Source organism: Malania oleifera, chromosome 7 (assembly GCF_029873635.1).
Source record: "Malania oleifera isolate guangnan ecotype guangnan chromosome 7, ASM2987363v1, whole genome shotgun sequence".
In the NCBI taxonomy this organism is placed as follows: domain Eukaryota; kingdom Viridiplantae; phylum Streptophyta; class Magnoliopsida; order Santalales; family Ximeniaceae; genus Malania; species Malania oleifera.
The window spans coordinates 106,835,407-106,855,042 of record NC_080423.1 but is presented as its reverse complement, the minus strand read 5'-3'; the positions used below and the strand labels follow the sequence as shown (position 1 = coordinate 106,855,042).

General features: G+C 32.2%; 2 protein-coding genes across 2 annotated transcripts; one reads left to right on the top strand and one right to left on the bottom strand.

The window, feature by feature from the left end:
* Nucleotides 1-1,571: 1,571 nt before the first annotated feature.
* Nucleotides 1,572-3,550, bottom strand: LOC131159464 (transcription termination factor MTERF4, chloroplastic-like). The gene has a single exon (XM_058114396.1). It carries the CDS (start codon nucleotides 3,392-3,394, stop codon nucleotides 2,009-2,011), a length of 1,386 nt encoding a protein of 461 aa, XP_057970379.1. The 5' UTR covers nucleotides 3,395-3,550; the 3' UTR covers nucleotides 1,572-2,008.
* A 4,776-nt stretch (nucleotides 3,551-8,326) lies between these two features.
* Nucleotides 8,327-13,635, top strand: LOC131159463 (nucleolar protein 56-like). Its single transcript, XM_058114395.1, has 8 exons — nucleotides 8,327-8,725; nucleotides 11,237-11,451; nucleotides 11,546-11,703; nucleotides 11,798-11,985; nucleotides 12,061-12,313; nucleotides 12,435-12,583; nucleotides 12,743-12,877; nucleotides 13,084-13,635. The coding sequence occupies exons 1-8, from the start codon at nucleotides 8,521-8,523 to the stop codon at nucleotides 13,446-13,448; spliced, it is 1,668 nt and encodes a 555-aa protein (XP_057970378.1). The 5' UTR covers nucleotides 8,327-8,520; the 3' UTR covers nucleotides 13,449-13,635.
* The last annotated feature ends 6,001 nt before the right edge of the window (nucleotides 13,636-19,636 follow it).

Below are 19,636 nucleotides of genomic sequence, written 5' to 3'. Positions count from 1 at the left end.
ATCCCCGAACTATGACAATTTTCATATAACAATGTATATTAAAAGTGAAGACCATTGGAACATAGGATGTTTAAATTCAAAAATGACATCTCAAGCATTTTCATAATCACAAGGAAATTCCAATGTGTCATTGCCTCAGCGAAATCTATTGGCACTGTTAGCTTGGTTTTATCGGTTCTTTAGGTTCATCAGTTTGCAGCAAATCTTGGTTCTTCTTCTGTTTGTTGTAGTAGTATGCCTTGTTCTTCAACCCTTGTTCTCTTCTTTCTCTCTTAAGTTATACCTTCATTTTATTTTTTATTTTTTAAAAAAAAACATTTAAAAAACACACACTTTAGATATATGTAGGATTGCAATCTCTATCCTTCTTTCTTCACTTTCAGCAAACAAAATTAGCTATATGAACGTATTTCAGCAACCACTATGCAATTCCTATTTGGGATGTGCAAAAGCATTGTTGTAGTGGAGAGAGAGAGAGAGAGAGAGAGAGAGAGAGAGAGAGAGATAAGTTTATAAGAAGGCAAAGATTTGAGGATGCCATCACAGCTCTAGGCAATGCTCAAATTCCCTTTGGAGAAGATAAAATAATGTCTATAAAGTATTTTTAGAGAGAACCTGAAAGAAACTGTATGTTGAGAGAATACTATGGTGAAATAGGATATGCTCCTTAATCTGCCTCGTAAGAATGTTTGGGTGCCAAATAAGCTCCTCAGTTCCAGAGTATAAACCAAAAAGTGAAGATGATGCTGAGAACACCAGAAATTGATCAAGCCATCAGTGCCTCAGGCCTCAATGGACAAGGAAAGGGTGCAGGCAATTTTGGTGAAGTAAAGAAAGTAGAGAAGACATGCAGTAAGAGAGGTTTGATCTCTAGTGTGAATTAAGCATTACAACTTCTCCATCTTGTGTTTTTTGTTCTTGATTTTTATTGGAGGGGTATAAAAAAAAAAAAAACCAAAATATGCAGATATGCCTCAACGTTATATTTCATAACTTATTAAAAGAGAGAAAAAAAAAAAAACAAGGTTCCTTAGCAAGCCAATTGATGCAATGGCATCATTAGCCAGTTAGATCATTGATCTCATAAATCATAATGCCATTGAAGGATGGCCATTAGTCTGATTGTACACACTCCCTTGAGCATCTCTACTTGAGCACTTAAAAGCAAAATGCATAAAACATAAAGTAGGATAGATCGCTGCCTATCAAAACCTCTTTCCATTTTATCTTAGTCCTTATCGTTGCCTGACCATCTTTGTAAAACAATCAGTTACATGCTTAACTAGGTAAATATCATTAGCTATTGAACATAAAGAAAAATTCTTCCTTGTTCATTTTTTCCCTCTGTCCATCTAATGTTTTACTGATCATCATTATGCGAGTGCAAAGCAAACTTCAGTTTTAAGTCGGAGAAAAAGAAGAGCACCACCTGTTCATGTACATAAAAGCATAAGCCCTTAAGTAGATATCAAATTCCTAGGATGTTAAGATGCACTTGGAAACTTGGGAGTCCAATTATTAGATTGCTGAGATACATTTTCCTGATTAGATTATTCATTTAATGCCAGAAATTTGTGAAAGTAGAACATGTAAGCTTCATTATGGATCAAAATTGTAAACAAATTCTCCAATGGAAAGAGTGAACAGAGATTACTCTACTACACAGTTGGTTAAAGAAATTACAATTCAAAGATAAAAGATCAGAAATGGCGAATGAATTTGGTCGGGAGAGAGCCTTATCAGGTTTATAAATTTAATCCAGTCTTAAGAACTGACACGCCTGAACTTCATTGGATGCCTCGACTTGTCCGAGAAAAATTGGCTCATGATCTTTCAAGAACTGTCAGTCATCCAGATGGCATGACAGTGATCAGGGGGACGAAGGGTTCTTGAACAGCCCACGAAAAAAAAAATTATGACGGAGAAATGTTCAGGTCGACTATGTAGTTGAAAAACACGACCTTCGGAACTGTCTCCATTATAGGTAGTCAGATCCAAAACAAGGATCTCACGACGACATAGCACCATCACTGGGAAACCCTTTGAACTCAATCTTGCCTTGGTGTGCTTGAACAACTTCGGGAACAACACAATGAAACTTGTTCACGTACCTCTCCAGAAACATCTTCTCAGTTATTTTGAATACAGAAATTATGTTTACATTACCTGTAATCAATTTCTTTGACATCAATAGTTGCAAAACTGAACACCTTGGAATAATTCTGCGCTCTAAACTAAGCAGCATAAGATTTGGATTCCTGGAAATCCTGGAGGGTTCTAAATACAGCACATTCACGAAGAAATCCATCAACTTCCTAATCTTCTTCTCCGAATTAATCATAAACATGGGCTGTGACTTGAACGCTAAAATAATCTCATCCTTTGTCAAGCCAAAACTAACGTAGGCTTCCAACTTCTGCTCCCAAAGCGATTTACTCATTAGTGCCAATGAACGGATAGCTAGAATAAAAAGATAATTGGCAGGATCAAACCCAAGTTTCAAAACTTCTTCAACGATCTCCTTGAATCGATGAGTTTTTATAACAAACGTATTTGGTTGAATCATTATCAACTTCAGTACTCTTGACTCGGGGACACCACAGCCTCTCAAGACTGCGATGTTAGGCTCCATCATCGTCCCCAGATCAAATTCAATAAGACAGTAGCATGCCCTGATCACCTTAAGCACATTCTCATCTGAGCCAACAATGCGCTTAAGCAGTTGAACATTAGGCACAATTTGGTTTTCCAAACTCCTTGCCAAAAGATACGGCTCCGTCGATAAAATTTTCGCAATCTCAGCATCTGAAAAGCCTAATGATTTGAGGTACTCCAACTTTGGCTTGAAGACCTTATGAGCATTGCACCCATACAAAACAGGGCGCTTCATGGTCAACACTGACATTTGCTTCTCAGTGAATCCATGAGCTCTGAAGAACCCAACAACCGCGGGTGCATCAGTTTCCAGAATCCGAGGGTACTTGCTGATGATTTTAGCTAAATTTGTGCCAGAAAACCCCATAGATGCAAACAACTCGATGTTGGGTTTAAGGGTCTTTTCTGGGTCTGCCATAAGAATCGATGGCCGAGTAACGATAAACTTTTTTATGAAGGTTTGGCTCAGTCCATGAGCTTTCAAGAGCCTTAACACAGAGTCTGGTGCGTCAGTGGTTGCTATGTGGAGCTTCTTAGAAGCTAAAATTGCCGATTCTAAGGGCAGCCCACATGAATTTTCGAGATATTGAACTGTGAGAGATCGTGGGTCTGCCGAATTCGAGGTTTCTGAGGTGGGTTTTAGGGATGAGGTCGAGAAAACACAGCCATGGCTCAGGCTGAGTGGTGATGAACCTGCAACTCTTCTGCGCAGAAAATTTTTGCAGATTAAGCGAATCATCGAACGGACGGAAGCAAATAAGTACCTGGTTGACGAGCGGACAGAACAATGGTGATTATCCAACTGAATCCGGCATTAGCTTGGCCGTAGCTATCGTCGCGGAAGTGCCCGGAAGCCCTAAAATTACACAGTGGACTTGAGATTCGGAGAATAAATATATATACAGTCAATTTAAAGGAGAAATTATTTGAATGCATAAATTTTAACTCTTAATTTAAATTTGTGTGAATATAAATAAAATATTATATAAAATTATATTAGTTTTTTTTTAAATTAACATAAATTTAAATTTAATATTTAATATTCATGCTATCAAAGACAAAATAAGGGAACATTTAATTGGCACATTTTTCAATATTTTAAAAAATATTATATCCAACATGTATTTGTTTGAATATTTAATTTGATGCTATGAAAATCTTAATACTCTTTAGAAATGAAAGAATCCTACAAAATATATGCATCCTATACTCACTTTTTTTTTTGAATAGGTTTCATAAGAACCCCATGAAAATCTTGATTTTGAGACTGAGGCAAGAAAACTATTTTATAAAATGCCTTTGTGAAAGCGAAATCAAGTGCAAATCACATAAATGTCTGAATTTTTAGAATTTTTGACAAACAAGAGGGAGAAAAAATTAAAATAAACAAATAATAGACTAAAGGGCGTAAAAGTTTTATGAGTTTCAAAAGAAAATTGATACACATATTGAAATTGGATCAAATAAAAAAACTAATTGACATAAAAAAATTAAAATACTAATAATCATAAAAACATATACGAGTAAAGATACGAAATCTCATGACAACAAGGCATTTTTTTTTATTATTATTACATATGAACTCTAACTACCAACAAATCCTTCGGACCTCCTGGTGCAGCACCAAACCTACGAATGAGCGTCCTCCCCCTAGGTCTCGTTAATCAGGTAAAGTTCGGAATACGGACACGACTTTCATACATCAATTGGACGTTTGACCAACTCGACTCTCGGGACACATCTCCATTACTATCCACGATCCCATTGGCTCACAGAGAACTCTCACCATCCACGATCCCCGCTGACTCACATAGTAAACTCTCACCATCCACGGTCCTCGCTGACTCACAGAATAAATTCTCACCATTCACAGGTACCGCTGATTCCGTAAGTGTATCTACCTGGAATTGAACCCCCGATGCTCCTTCTTACGTGCTGATGTCTTTCCACCGCGCCATGCCTGTGGGCGCGATAATAAGGCATTTTTACCTGATGTCCAACTGGATTTTAGCATATATATATATTTTATATACAACATAACTATTCATTACTTTGATTTTTAGTTTTTCAATTTAGTTTTGGGTTAGAAACCAACATAGGAAGTGAAATTTTACATTATTAGGAACCAAAATCAAAACATAAAATCAGAAAAAGCAAAACAAAATTTAACTCGATATGGTTTTTGATTTTTTGGTAATTTTTATAAATTCACAATCTTGTATTTTATTTACAGGGAGGCACTACTAGTACTTCAAAAAGCACAAGCAATAGTTGTTTTAGTTTTAAAAAATATAATAACTAAATAGATTACTAATGTTTGGTTCCCAGTTTTTTGTTTTATTTTTAAAACTAAAACAATCTGAAATAGTTGCCCGCTTTTATCTTTAAAAGAAATAACAACTTGAAATACGACTAAAAAAAATTATAACACTATAATAATAATAAAAAAATTATAAGAAAAAGAAATAAAATCATTAAAATGTTATTATAAATTATTGTAATTATCTCACTTAATTATTAGATATTGAAATTCACTTTATAAGGATAATCATATGGTACACAATAATATAAAATTCATAAAAATATTTTTAAGTGGATTTATTATTTTTAAAATAAAAAAATTTATGGTAAATTTTTTTAATTGTTTTTAAATTAAAATATTTTTTATTTTAATATTAATTAAAAGTTAAACAATAACAAGAACAACTTAATTGACAAACATTAATTTTGGATATTAATGTCGCACCCCGAACCCACAGGTGGGTCCAAAGTGTGAATTTTGTAACCTAACATGTTTCTATATTAATTTAAAACATACCTGATACAATACAAAGTGAGGGTCCAACCCCATGGGGTGAACAGATGCCCACATACATACATACAAACATCCATACTCATCCATAATATGCAGCGAAATACGATCTTTTATACATAAACAGTATCATACCAGAGTCTATACAAGTCAGGATATACATCCCCATAATACAAAACATACCCCAAGTGTCTACCAAACTACCTTGATAACCTGGATACCAAAACTCGTACCTAATAGGTACTAGTAGTAGCTACGACACCCTTGCTCCCAGACTCTAGGATGCTACTTACGGCTACCTGAAAGACTTGAAAAACATTGTACGTACATTCGGAGAGAGACACCTCTCAGTAAGGAAGAAAACAGGTTATATTAGTGTGTGACATACTAGTGTTATTTTATATACTTCATAACACTATAAAAGATACGATACAGTTTGAAACATTTCTATACAGTTTCATACATATACATACAGTTTCAGTATTTCACAAAAACCATTCCAGTACATACGATACCCAAAACATACGGTCAGTGTCATCACACTAGTTCGCAACTACACAAGGTCACCTAGTCTCACATTGATTACATTGCTACATACGCAACTACAATGCGACGACTCAGCCCCACAGTGATTACATTGCTCCATACGCAACTACACAAGGTCACCTAGTCTCACATCGATTACATTGCTACATACGCAACTACAATGCGACGAATCAGGCCCATTGTGATTACATTGCTTCATACGCAAGTACACAAGGTCACCTAGTCTCACAGCGATTACATTGCTACACACGCAACTACGAAGCGATGACTCAGGCCCACAGTGATTACATTGCTACATACGGTGTAGAACACACCCTTCGGTGACCAGCCAGAACATACTGGTGATATTTCACACCCTGGATATAGAGCCGGCCACTATCGCCCACGGTAGTTAACCGATACATGACTATTTTACAAATCCCTTGAATCATTTTGGAGCTCACGCTCCTATACATTTCAGCGTACGATAATTAGCCGCCACATAAATGTTTTACAAATACCTGAAACAAATACATATATCCATACATACCACACTTATTTGGTTTACGACGAATCATATCAATTACAATTTCAAGTATACAGTTTATGCAAATATGGATTACGGTCATCTCAATAGTACAATTTTAACATAACCAACAGTTTCCAAAACAAAGTAGAGATGATACCCGAAATCCCCAATTTTCCTGAAAACTATAACCAAAAAATTCCGTATTTTTACCCTATGGATTTCCCCAAATAAGTAGTCATAACATACATGCGATCGTAACCTACAAGCGTACTGATCCCGATTTTGAAAATAAACTGATAAAAACCGAATCCCCTTACCTTAACCTGAATTCCAACCACGAACTTTACGGTCCTCAAAACTATGAGTCGAGACTCCAAAACCTACAAATCACAGTACAGTATATGCTTACAATCAGTACTACTACACATATGCTGAATCAGAAATGAAAACCGAGCCTTACCTCGATTTTAGCCCAAAACCCGAAATTGCTCGAAATGAGATTCCTAAGAATCCTTCGCTAATCCTCGCAGTAACGTTGGATTTGCGAATCAGGCAACAAACGGTGAAGGAATCGAGGAGAGATAGAGAGCGCTTCGAGTTCTAAAGAGAGAGAGAGAGTTTGGGAAAAACTTAGTCCCAAAGCAACCCAAAAATACCTTTTATAGGCCTTTGACCCGAGGGGATTCGTCGACGAAATGGGGTTCTCGTTGACGAATTCTTCACTAGCCTCGTCGATGAATCGACAGCCTCGTTGACGAGCCAGATATTTCACATTTTCTTGGATCTTTCGGCATTCACTTGTCAACGAGCTTCTGAATTTCGTCGACGAGAAGCCTTCAATCTTCGTTGACGAATTATGACCTCGTCGATGAATTCTGTGCAATTTTCATTTTTACCCCTCTTTTACATAATTAACCCCTATATTCAGGTTCGGGTTCTTACAATTAAGGATTTTTTTAACAATATGTCATTAAAATAAGTGAAAACTATAAATTTTGGTTTTAAGTTTAAAAAACAATTGAAGATTGACAACAAAAACTATTGATACTTAAAAATAAATCGTTACTTCAAAGGTTGATTGAATAGAAGAAGGATCACCAATCCTCATTACTAATAATACGTAAGGATGCGATTTCACTTTCGAGAAGTCCCAATGACAATCGGGGGAATCTCTCCAATGACTAAAAGTGAAAAAGTACTAAATTAAGGTAAGAAAAGAGAAAATAAGGAATGATTGGACTTACCTGTTTTGTTTCCCTCCTCCCCTTTCCTCCTCAACTAATTGTCTTTGGGACACGAGTTCCTTCATCAAGGCGTCGACAATTAAGAGTTACATTCGTACAATTAAGAGTTACAATAACGGATACATGAATTCCCTCGCCAAGGAATAAATTATTCAAAGTTAAAGTCGTGGATGCATGAGTTTCTTCGTTAATGAATGAATGATTAAGTTGGTTGGTCAGATAGTCTAGTAAACCAAGTTGACAAATCAGGTCAACGAACCCAAGTTAGGCAACCAGGTGCCCAAGCAGAACAACCAACCTAGGTCAGTATTTGATGTTTTGCAGAGAAAAAACTAACAATGCATATAAATATTTCATAATCTATTCATTTAGTATACATAAACAAAAATAATTAAAAAATAAAAATAAAAATAATATCAAATACATCACTACATTTCAACCCATTTAAAACAATTAATATAAAAAATTAGGTAAAATTTTTAACTAGATATGACAATAAGCTCAAACCTAAAACTACATAATTTGAGCACATAACTAAAAGCCTAAGAAAATTATTAGGTCACCCAAAAGAAATAAACAGGCGTGTAACCTGCACGTGGCAATCGCGCGTGCGGGCCAGCTGCACTTTCTTCTTCATAAAACCCTAAGCCCTCCCCCAAATCCAGCTCCAATCCAAAATCCTTCCCGCCGCTTTCCGTTGGCGGCGGTGCAATTTTCTTCTTCACCAAACCCAGTGGACTAGGAGAGAATTTTTAATGGCGCTATACATCCTTTTCGAGTCGGCTTCCGCTTTTTCACTTTTCCTGGCTCATGGGCTCGACGAGATCGGGCAGAACACAGAGGCCGTTCGGAGTTCAGTTTCCGATCTCAATCGGTTCGGTAAAGTTGTGAAGCTCGCTGCTTTTCAGCCGTTTGAATCAGCGCTCGATGCCCTTAAACAATGCAACTCGGTCTCTGAAGGTGAGAGTGCGCCCTAACTTTGTACTAGCTTGTTATGTTGGTTGGTTTGTTTTTCATTTCTTGCTTTTGTTTTGTGTTTGTTTGGTTGCTAAGAAACTTTAGGAAAATAATAAAGTGAAAATTTTTTGAATAACATAGTTCACATTGCGTGATATTTTGAAAAACATTGAACTCCATTCATATCTTTGGCTCAGTAGAAGTGTGCTTTTTAACTTCTGGGGTGGTTGTAAAGTTCATTTCAAGGTTACTTACAGGGGCATGGAGTTGTTACCGGCTAATCTGTTTTCGTTTTCACCCCATTTAGGTGGTTGGAATTTTACAAGCTGCTTTCAGTTTTAAAAGCTGTTACTAATTTTTGGATTCAATTTCATGATTTTGAAGTAATTAATGTTAAAATAAATTTATTGAAAAGTGCATGTTATTTAAGTGCCAATATTGAATGAGTCAGTCTTATGAACATACCTCACTGTCAGTAGGACATAGGACTGAAAATCTTTTAAGGGCCACTTGAATCAAGGATTTTACATAGCAAAAGAAAAGGAAAGTAGAATAGGGAGAAAACTCATTTTCTTTTATATTTTTTTCTTTATTTAATACTATCAAAAATAAAATTTTATTTTAATATGACTAAAAATTAGAAAAAACTAAAAATTAGTGATGTGTAACATCAAATTTTTGTTTATAGATTTGGTATATTTTTTATTTTCTTTCTCATTTTCCTTGATAACCAAACACCAAAATGAGGATTTCTTGATATTATTCTTTCCTTTCCTAATATTTTTCTGAATTCCAAACGGGACATTAGTTTTTGTACTGGATGCTCCTAAGGATAATAGCTTGTTTTAAGACTCAAGAAGGCTCAGAGGCGCCCTTGAACAAGAATTCCTTTGGGCATATTGCCTTTGATGATGAGCTTTTGAAATGGGCAAAAGTGGGAACTTGATGGTTTAGTCAAGTTCCACAATCACTGGTATATCCACTTGATTGGAAGGAACTCTTTTGTGACGGGCAAGTTACCATGGAATTTGAGGTTCTAATATCTAACCCCCTGGAGTAAGTTTACTTAGGCCAGAAGGAAATACTCATGTAGTTACTTGAAGAAGGTTACTTAGTTCAACGTGTTTTACCAATTTATTTGAAAAAATACACACAGGAACTCCATCAGGTAGCATTTTTTTGGTGAAACAGTGCATTGGTGGCCTCATATTATTTGGGTTGTGAACCTAAGCTGAAAAAATTGTGTTAAATTTTTTTTTTGAATGATGCTTATCAAGTGTCATCTAGTTTCGATACAAGAATTCAACTTTTTGAAAATAGCCAAAGTGTCATATTTCTTTATAAGTCTTATATTTGATACTTCTTTAAGGAACTAATTTTGCTTCATGGATAGGCTGTATTTGATATTTCCTATCATCTATTTGGATTTTTTGGGACTTTCCTTTATAGTATAGTTATGGCAGTGACGTTACCAGAGGTAGTTGTAGTGTATATGCACTCCCGATTCAGAAAATGCAAGAAAATTTTGCCAATTTGTTGGTTTTTTTTTTTTAAAACTCTTGCAAAATTTTTAAAAATTTTGAATAATTACTAGTAAACAAATGACGGAAGTTAATGTAAATATATTACATTTGAGAAAAGGGGAACTAAGATCTTGCATTTATTTGGCTCAGTAGAAGCGCGTTCAGAAATTTGTTAAAGTTCATTGCATGGTAATTTATAGGGCCATTAGGTTGTTACTAGTACTATTTCTCTTTTTTATCGTGTTCAGGAGGTTGCTTTTTTCATTTTTCTGAATCATAATCAAGTTGATTATTTTTATTTTCTCAGACTATTATAATGGACCAGGATAAAAGATTCTATCTTTATTTTCATATCTGTAATTGTTAAAGGATTTCCTAAATTATGGTGCTTCTATCCCTCTTCTGCCATTGATTTTTTTTTAGTTATTTTATGCTTTTGATGGTTTGCTTTTGCGATGATTATTTCTAAAATTTCTGTAATGCTCTCTACCTTTTTTTAACACCATTGGCATGCTTTGGTTTGACTTTGTTTCAATTTCAGTTAAAAGAGATGGTTGCATTAGCCTCAATTGAATGGAGTCTCTCCATCAGTAATTAGCCTGTGTAAAAAAGTCTTAACTCTTTATTTGGGAGGATGAAGTTTGAGCCATGGGTTTGGATTTATATGGATTGAAAAAAACTTGATACAATTTTGTATTTTGTATTTTATTTTTTTTTCAGATCTGCACTACTCCAAACCCAAGGCTTGAAATCCATGCTGCCAAATGCAAGTTAATTTTATTTTTACCTTTTCATTTTCTCAGAAATCAGACTAAGCAAATATTAGATGTTATTGATTTTGATCTAGCAAAGCCTGGTCATAGTTCATTCTATTTTCACTGTAAGGAATGCCCACTGGCTTGTACTCTACCACTGGTCTTGGTTCAGTTTGTGCGCCTTCGCTCTTTCGTTGGAGTTCATCTGTGTTTGTTTTGCTGTGATTGGCTTCCAGGGCTTATGACTGATGAATTGAGGAGCTTTTTGGAGCTTAATCTCCCAAAAGTCAAGGAGGGTAAGAAACCTAAGTTCAGTTTAGGTGTGTCAGAGCCTAAGATTGGTTCACACATATATGAAGTGACCAATATTCCTTGTCAAAGCAATGAGTTTGTGCTCGAGCTTCTTCGTGGGGTTCGGTTGCATTTTGATAGGTTTATCAAAGACCTAAAGGTTTGCATTAACTTCTCGCCTTGCTGTTTCCTGTTTCCCCACCTGAAATGATTTCTCTAACTTGACTTCCTTCTCATCTTTCAAATTCTTATAGCCTGGTGACCTAGAAAAGGCACAACTTGGTCTGGGGCACAGTTATAGCCGGGCAAAGGTCAAGTTCAATGTTAACCGAGTTGACAACATGGTTATTCAGGCCATCTTCCTTCTTGATACTCTTGACAAAGATATAAATTCTTTCTCGATGAGAGTCAGGTTTATTATTGATACTGATATGCTGGCTCTTTCTATTGGACAGTTCGATATTGGCTTCCCTTTAAAATACCATTTGATTGACATTTCTTTGCAGAGAATGGTACTCTTGGCATTTCCCCGAATTAGTGAAGATTGTCAATGACAACTATCTCTATGCCAAGATTGCAACGTATGTGGAGAACAAGTCAGAGTTATCTGAAGATAAGATCCCAGGCTTGACAGACATACTTGGAGATGAAGATAAAGCTAAGGAGATTGTAGAAGCTGCAAAAGCTTCAATGGGTATTTTCTTGAATTTATATTGTGTTTGAAAATCTCATCTGTATCTTATTCATTTGGTGGTTTTATTTTATGCAGGACAGGATTTATCGCCAATTGATCTGATTAATGTGAAGCAATGTGCTCAGAGGGTAATGGACCTCTCAGAGTACAGGAGGAAGCTTTATGATTATCTAGTTACCAAGATGAATGACATTGCACCCAATTTGGCATCTCTAATTGGTGAAGTTGTTGGGGCACGCTTGATTTCTCATGCTGGTAGTCTCACAAATCTGGCGAAGTGCCCATCTTCTACACTTCAGATCCTTGGTGCGGAGAAGGCTCTTTTCAGGTGTAACAGTCGTTCCCTGACATGGTTTAATTTTTAGTTTAGAAGGGAGTCCATCCTACAGCTGGATTGATATCTTGACACTTTAAAATGTCGTCTTTAATGTATTTATGGTCGTCTTCAGGGCATTGAAAACTCGGGGAAACACACCAAAGTATGGTTTAATTTTTCATTCCTCCTTCATTGGTCGAGCATCTGCCCGAAACAAGGGTCGAATGGCCCGTTATCTTGCAAACAAGTGCTCCATTGCATCTCGAATTGATTGTTTTTTAGGTAAGGGGCATTTTTTTTTTCAAAGAACAACCGTAAGAGAAAAAGGGTGATAAAATATTATTAAACCTCTTCTGTGTAGATAAGTATATAATTTTGAAAAAATTTCTCCTGCACTATAGTTCTCTAGCTAGAAAATGTGATGTCATCTTGTGAATGCAGATGGGAATACCACTGCCTTCGGGGAGAAACTCCGTGAACAAGTTGAGGAACGGCTGGACTTTTATGACAAGGGAGTTGCACCTCGCAAAAACATTGATGTAATGAAAGCTGCAATGGACGGTGCTCAAAACAAAGGTAAGGTGTATGGAGCGACTATTTTTAATTCACATGATATTCAAATGCTTTAGGACAAACATAAATATATGGTTTATGTATCATGGGGTTTACTGTAATAGCATGATGTTTATGTATCATAAAGGATGTTTTTATTGCTGGGGTGTTTTTCTATTCTAGCTTTTTAATAATCATTTATCCACATGTATTGCTGCATATTTTCACAGGAGCAGAGATGGACGTGGAGGCATCTGAACCTTCCGTAAAGAAGAGCAAGAAAAAGAAATCCAAGGTTGAAGAGGATGACACAATGGTAGAAGATAACTGCCAGGCCAATACAAATGGAGATGCTTCTGTGGATCTCAAATCCGAAAAGAAGAAGAAGAAGCGAAAATTAGAGCAGGAGTCTGAGGTGGTGCGAGATCAGGCTCCCATGAACTCAAATGGTGCGAATGGGTTCAGTGCGGAGGAAGGATCAACAAAGAAGAAAAAGAAGCAGAGTAAAGATGAAAATGGACATCTCCTGGCTGATGGTGAGGGCAAGACAAAGAAGAAGAAGAAAAAGAAGTCAAAAAGCGAAGACAACGAGTGAGCTAATTATTTTTGTGTTTTATTAAGAGCTAAAACTGTGTAGATATATTGGATAGAACCAGAACACTTCTCAAAAGCTGCCTCGAGTTATAATTTGATTGCTTTCTCCCTTCGGCTTGGATGTTAGAATAAAGAGCAATCTCTTGACAGTGAATGAGATGGAAGCACAAGCACTTTGCTGTCTCCAATATTTCCGAGCACCCATGACCCATCTCACATTTTACAAACATACTGAATCATTTTCCATTCTATACAATTTAGGCAATATGAAGAGGGAAAATTGAAAATTTAAGAAATGAAGTTAGTGGCCCACTTCATTTTGTAATCTAATCATACAGCCCAAGTGGATCCATGCTTCCTCCCTATTTCCCTTTTCCCTTTTGAAAGGTATTTATATATTTAATACATACATACATACATATATATATATATATATATATAGAGAGAGAGAGAGAGAGAGAGAGACAAAAAGATATGACCCTTTTCCCTTTTAAATGATATTTATATATCTAATGCATATATAGAGAAAAAGATATGGGCGAGAATTAAAAGTCTTGTGGAACTACTTATAAAATATATATATATATATATATATATATTTATAAAAAATATTTATTTAAAAATAATTTAGAGTTACTTATTATAAGTATTTTTTTAGATAAGTTTTTTTTTTTTTTAAATGTCTATTTAAAAAAAAAAAAGTAATTTTAAAAGTAATTTTTGAAATAAGTATTTATTTAAATGTGAACTGAATATTTTTTTCATTGACATATATACTTAAAATAAGTACTTGTTTAAATGGTATTTATTTTTTCAGATGTTTCAAACAGGAATTTAAAATATTTATAAGGTTCTGTTGACATTTGATTTCAAAAAAAAAAACTTATACATTCTGTGGTTGGTCTTTTTTTCTTCATTTTTTATTTTGGGCATATAAATTAGTATATTTAACGATGATTAGAAATTCATCCAAATAATGGAGTCTGCAATTTTCTATGGGGAGATTTGATAGCTTTCTGGATATTTAAAAGAAGGATAAAAGTCAAAGGCATGACCTAAGTTTTCTAAATATGAATTGTAATTCCCGAGTTTTTAAAAAAAAATACCAAAATATTTTTACGTCCGTTTGGATTAAAGATTTTATTTAGAAAAAAGAAAGGAAAGGAAAATAAGGTCTAACTCATTTTCCCTTATATTTTCTTTCTCTATTAAATACTATCAAAAATAAAAAAATTATTTTTAATATAAATAAAAATTAAGAAAATTAAAATATTAATTAATATATATATATCAATATTATTTTTTGACAATATATATTATTTGTTCAAAAATATTTCTTTAAAATGGATAGAATTTATTTCTCTATATTTGCACACGGTAAATTTATCTTTTATCTACCTAATTTATTAAATAAATTTATATAATTATCAAATTATATATCTAAGTTATTGAATTTCAGAGATTAATATTGCTATTAAATAACTCATATCGACTATACAAGAATAAGAATAATTAAAGTATAACATATTGAATTTCAGAGATTAATATTGCTATTAAATAACTCATATCGACTATACAAGAATAAGAATAATTAAAGTATAACATAACTAACTGATATTAAAATTATCAGTATAATTTATTAAATATATTTTTCAAAAACCATTAAATTATTGTGGACACTATTTTCAAAATTCAACCTTTTAACAAATGTGAAATGATCCTAACACAAAAACTTAAATTGTCTACTAAATATAAATAGTCTCTATTACATATACATAATACATATTGTGGAGATATTTATTTTTAAAAAAAATATTTCAATTAACTATGTAGAATCATTTTCTATTTTAAATTTTACATTTGTAATACTCTTTCGATATTAATATGCCGTATATTCATATTTTATTTTCTAAATAATTTCACATTTATGTTGTATGAACCAAAATGCAAGCCTTTTTACTAGTTATTGTATTTAAATTGATAAACTAAATTGTATTGAAGAAAAATTATAGCTACCGGAATATAGATTTCAAATTTTGAATTTGTATTTATAGTAATTTAGATAAATTTTAATATTATTTTATATTATACCATATTCATCTCTCCACAAGTAAATTTTTATTAAGGGATATGTCAAAATAATCTAAGCATGTCATGTCATGGGCCTCATATAAATTTTTGTTAGCCTCCTAAAAGAGACCCTATTAAACTTACATATGAAATTTGAGATGCACCCGTTTTCAAAGTTAATCAAATTCCGAATGTAGCAGTTGGTGTACCTAAAATGGATCTAACTCATAGAGTTTTTTCTCTCATTTTTTTCCCCCTTACAAATATTATTTTTAAAAAAATTTGAACACTTTCCTAAAAAAGTTTTAAAATTAAATTTATATATTTTTTATATTTATACAAATTTTAAAAAAAATATATTTTGTAATTTTTTTAAAAAAATTAGTACACTTGAATATGCTAATGACTTCGTTTTCAACGACCCCTTTTCAATATTTCAACAAATAGTCTAAACTATTTTAGTTCATGATGATAAATAATAGCCGGAAGGTACAAATGCACAAATAATAGAAAGAAAGATATCAAATTTTAGCACACAATTAAGTACTTGTATAAATGCATACTGTTTTCCTTTTATATCAAGTAAAAATAAAATAAAAAGCCAAACATGTGACCTTTAATACACACATGTAACTAAATAAAACAAACACAAAATAAAACGACCTAAAAAAATAAAGACGCTCTGGATATAAAGCTTCAAAATTACAATACTTTGACAAGTCTAAGTGACTTTCGCTGATTCGCCATGGACACGGACCTTCTTCTCACCCTTCAAGCAAAAATCTTTAAGAACGAAATCTTTTAAAAGCAATGATCCGTCGACCATGGAGAGGAAGAATTTTAAGGTGGCACCGATGAGAGTCATTTTTTTCACCTTGTTTACCATGCACAACATGAATTGGGTTGAACCACTTTATATAGACTTAATTAATCTCGGAGCATTAATTAATTATCAATGTTGTGAAAATATTTCTATTATTGCAATTGATTATAGTTGGTAACTTCTCAATTTCTCAATTTCTACCCATATTTTTTTACCATCAACTATTTCTATATTAAGCATAAAATATAAAAATTTTAATGACTCTCAATCTATTGTATCCAATTGAAGAATATTATTACAAAGATGATTTTTTCCATACTAAGCAAACACATCTACCAAGTAAGCACTCACATAATTTTTTTTCTTTTTCAAATTTTCTGGCAAGTCATTTAAGAGTTTGTTTATAATTCCCTTCATTAATTTCTAATAGTTTTTATATGAATTAATTTGCAATATTTTCTTATTCTTTTAATTGAACCACGATTATCCCTACTTTTATTATCTATTTTAAAATTATTAATGCAAAATTTTCTGCTAATATATAATCCCCAACTTGAACAATAGACTAACTAAGTTAACCTGCATGCTTCAACTAAAATTTCAAAATTTTTCTTTAATTATGTTATTATTATTTTTGAGAAAAATTAATTTCTTTAAAAAAAATGGAGGGGAAAAAAAAAAGAACTAGGCTTGAATCGGTCTGTTTCTTGCAAGTTAGGATTAGATTCGATTTATAACATTTATTTTGTTGAAGTTTTTTTTTTTTTTTTTTTTAATTGAATATAGTGAATTGAGACTTGACCCATTTTAAGACCCATTTGGAATTTAAAAAATATAAGAGAATGGAGAAAAAAATATGGAGGAATCCATTTTCCATATTTGGTTATTAAAAAAATAAGAAAGAATAAAAAAAATCCATCAAATCAATGAATAAAATTTAAATTTTAAGCATCGTTAACATTTGAATTTTCTTATTTTTTGATTATATTATAATAAAATTTCATTTTTAGCAGTATTTGGTATAGAGAAAAAATTATCCTGAAAAATAAATTTTCTACCTATTTTATTTTTCTTTCCTTTTTCCCTTCAAAATTACAATCCAATCATACGCTAAAAAGTGAAACTTAGCATAATTCCTTCCCCCACATATGTTCAAGAAATGAACCAAAGAGATTATGTATTAAGGATATTAATGGATAAATTTATAGTGAAAAAGGAAAGAAAAATACGGAGGAATTCACATTTTCATATTCTGTTATTAAGGAAAACAAAAATATATTTTAACTTTAAGCATCATTAATATTTAATTTTTTAAAATTTTAAATTATTTCATTTCTAGTATTATTTTGTATAGAAAGAAAATATAATAGAAAATAAATTTTATACTTAATTTCCTTTTCTTTTCTTTCCTCCATCAAAATATTTGATCCAAATGGACCTAAGGATCTCTTTGGATCAAGTAAGATAGCATGTGAGAGATTTTTCAGAATAAAAAAAATCATCAATGCTAGTTAATGCCATAAAAAATAATCCTCTCATACTTAAGTTAGTAGATATATTTTAGAAGGTAGAAAGAAGGAACAATAATGATTATAGGGTTTTAATGACTTGTCATTAGATTGGTGGTGATTTCTTCAAAATGGCCACCCAAGCACTTAATCATTGCACCCATTGATCCCCTTGGAGAAAAAAGAATTACTTCATTTTAAATTATGGCTTCATCACTTCATGGTTGTGTGGTAATTCATTTAAATAGTTTAGGTATTTTATAATAGTTTTAATTGTTCTATATAATTTCATATTATAATCTCAATTTATTATTTATGGTTCACTGTTTTTCATCTTGTTTTGTCAACCTAATAGATGTTTTTTATTTGGGTAATTAATTTGTTGGGTCGGTAAAAGCTTATAAGAATTAGATTTTTAGGGGTACTTGATATGCGATCAACAATATCCTAATTCATTGATATTTTTAGTGCAGCATAGGAATATCTTCTTTTAATTCGTGTTGTGAGGATTTTAAATGTATGTAGGATTCTTTGTTAATGTCGGGTGCAACATGAAAATCCCGGTAAATATTTCAATAAGATGACTATTATATCCTTGACATAAATCTAATCAATAAATGAAGAATAATTATATTTTCAATACAAAAAATTTATTAAGACTGTTTACTTAATTAAATATATGTCATAAACTTTTTTTATGATCACAACTTTAGACAAGGTCAAAACTTAAATAATCAACTAACCGAAATAATCAAGGCACTATAGAGTCTCAATATTAATCATTATGTTAAAATGTTATAATATAATGATCAAGATGCATGATAAACTTTTGCAAATAGAGGTCTGACTCATATCGATGTTTTTTGTTCAAGTGTGCCGTCACTATTTTTTTCAGTAAATTAAATGACATGACTTAAAGTTATAATACGAGTAACATGCAATTTAATAAAATTTTAAGGATTAGTTAGGTAATTTTTTTTTTCTAAAAATAAAATGCAACCGCCTGTATCCATTTATGTGAGATTTTAAAATTTATATTTTGTTTATACTTAATTTTTGATGATCTCAATCAACTTATTTTCATAAGTTTCTTTTAAAAAATTGCTTTTAAAGAGTTAGAATATAACTAAATTAAGGTCTAATGGAGGGATATTAAATTATTTTGGCATATTTTTAGATTTTATAAAGTAAAATATGTTGTGCAATTGAAAATATATTAGTTTAAAAAGTAATAGCATTGCAAATTCAGAAAACTTTTACTATGTGTTCGTGAGTGATTATGGATATAAACTTGTTTGAATTTAGATAAAATATAACAAAAAATTATATTAAAATTTATTTAAATTTACAAAAAATTTGAATTCATAATTCAAATTTTACAATTGCAAATCGAGCATTAGGTGTAACCACAAAATTCAAAATTTCAAGAAATGCGACTGCGTCTTATATTTTTTAAAAAGGTGCTTCATATTTAAAAAATTGAATGGATTTAAAATCTAAATTATTTTAATTATTTAATATCTAATACATGAATAGGTCTTATTTTTCAATTTCAATATTTTGAACCACGAGAAGCATAAATATTTAATAAAACTAATAAGCAATTTATATGCTAAAGTTCTTTTATCATATATTTAGTTAATATAATTTATTGTTATATAAAAATAAAATGTATTATTTAAATTTTAGTAATTGAGTTTTTTTTTTATATTTTTATAATAGATAAATTAAAATGAGGCTCTCAATCCGAATCAACATCATTTCATGTCGGGTTCTATTCACCCGGTC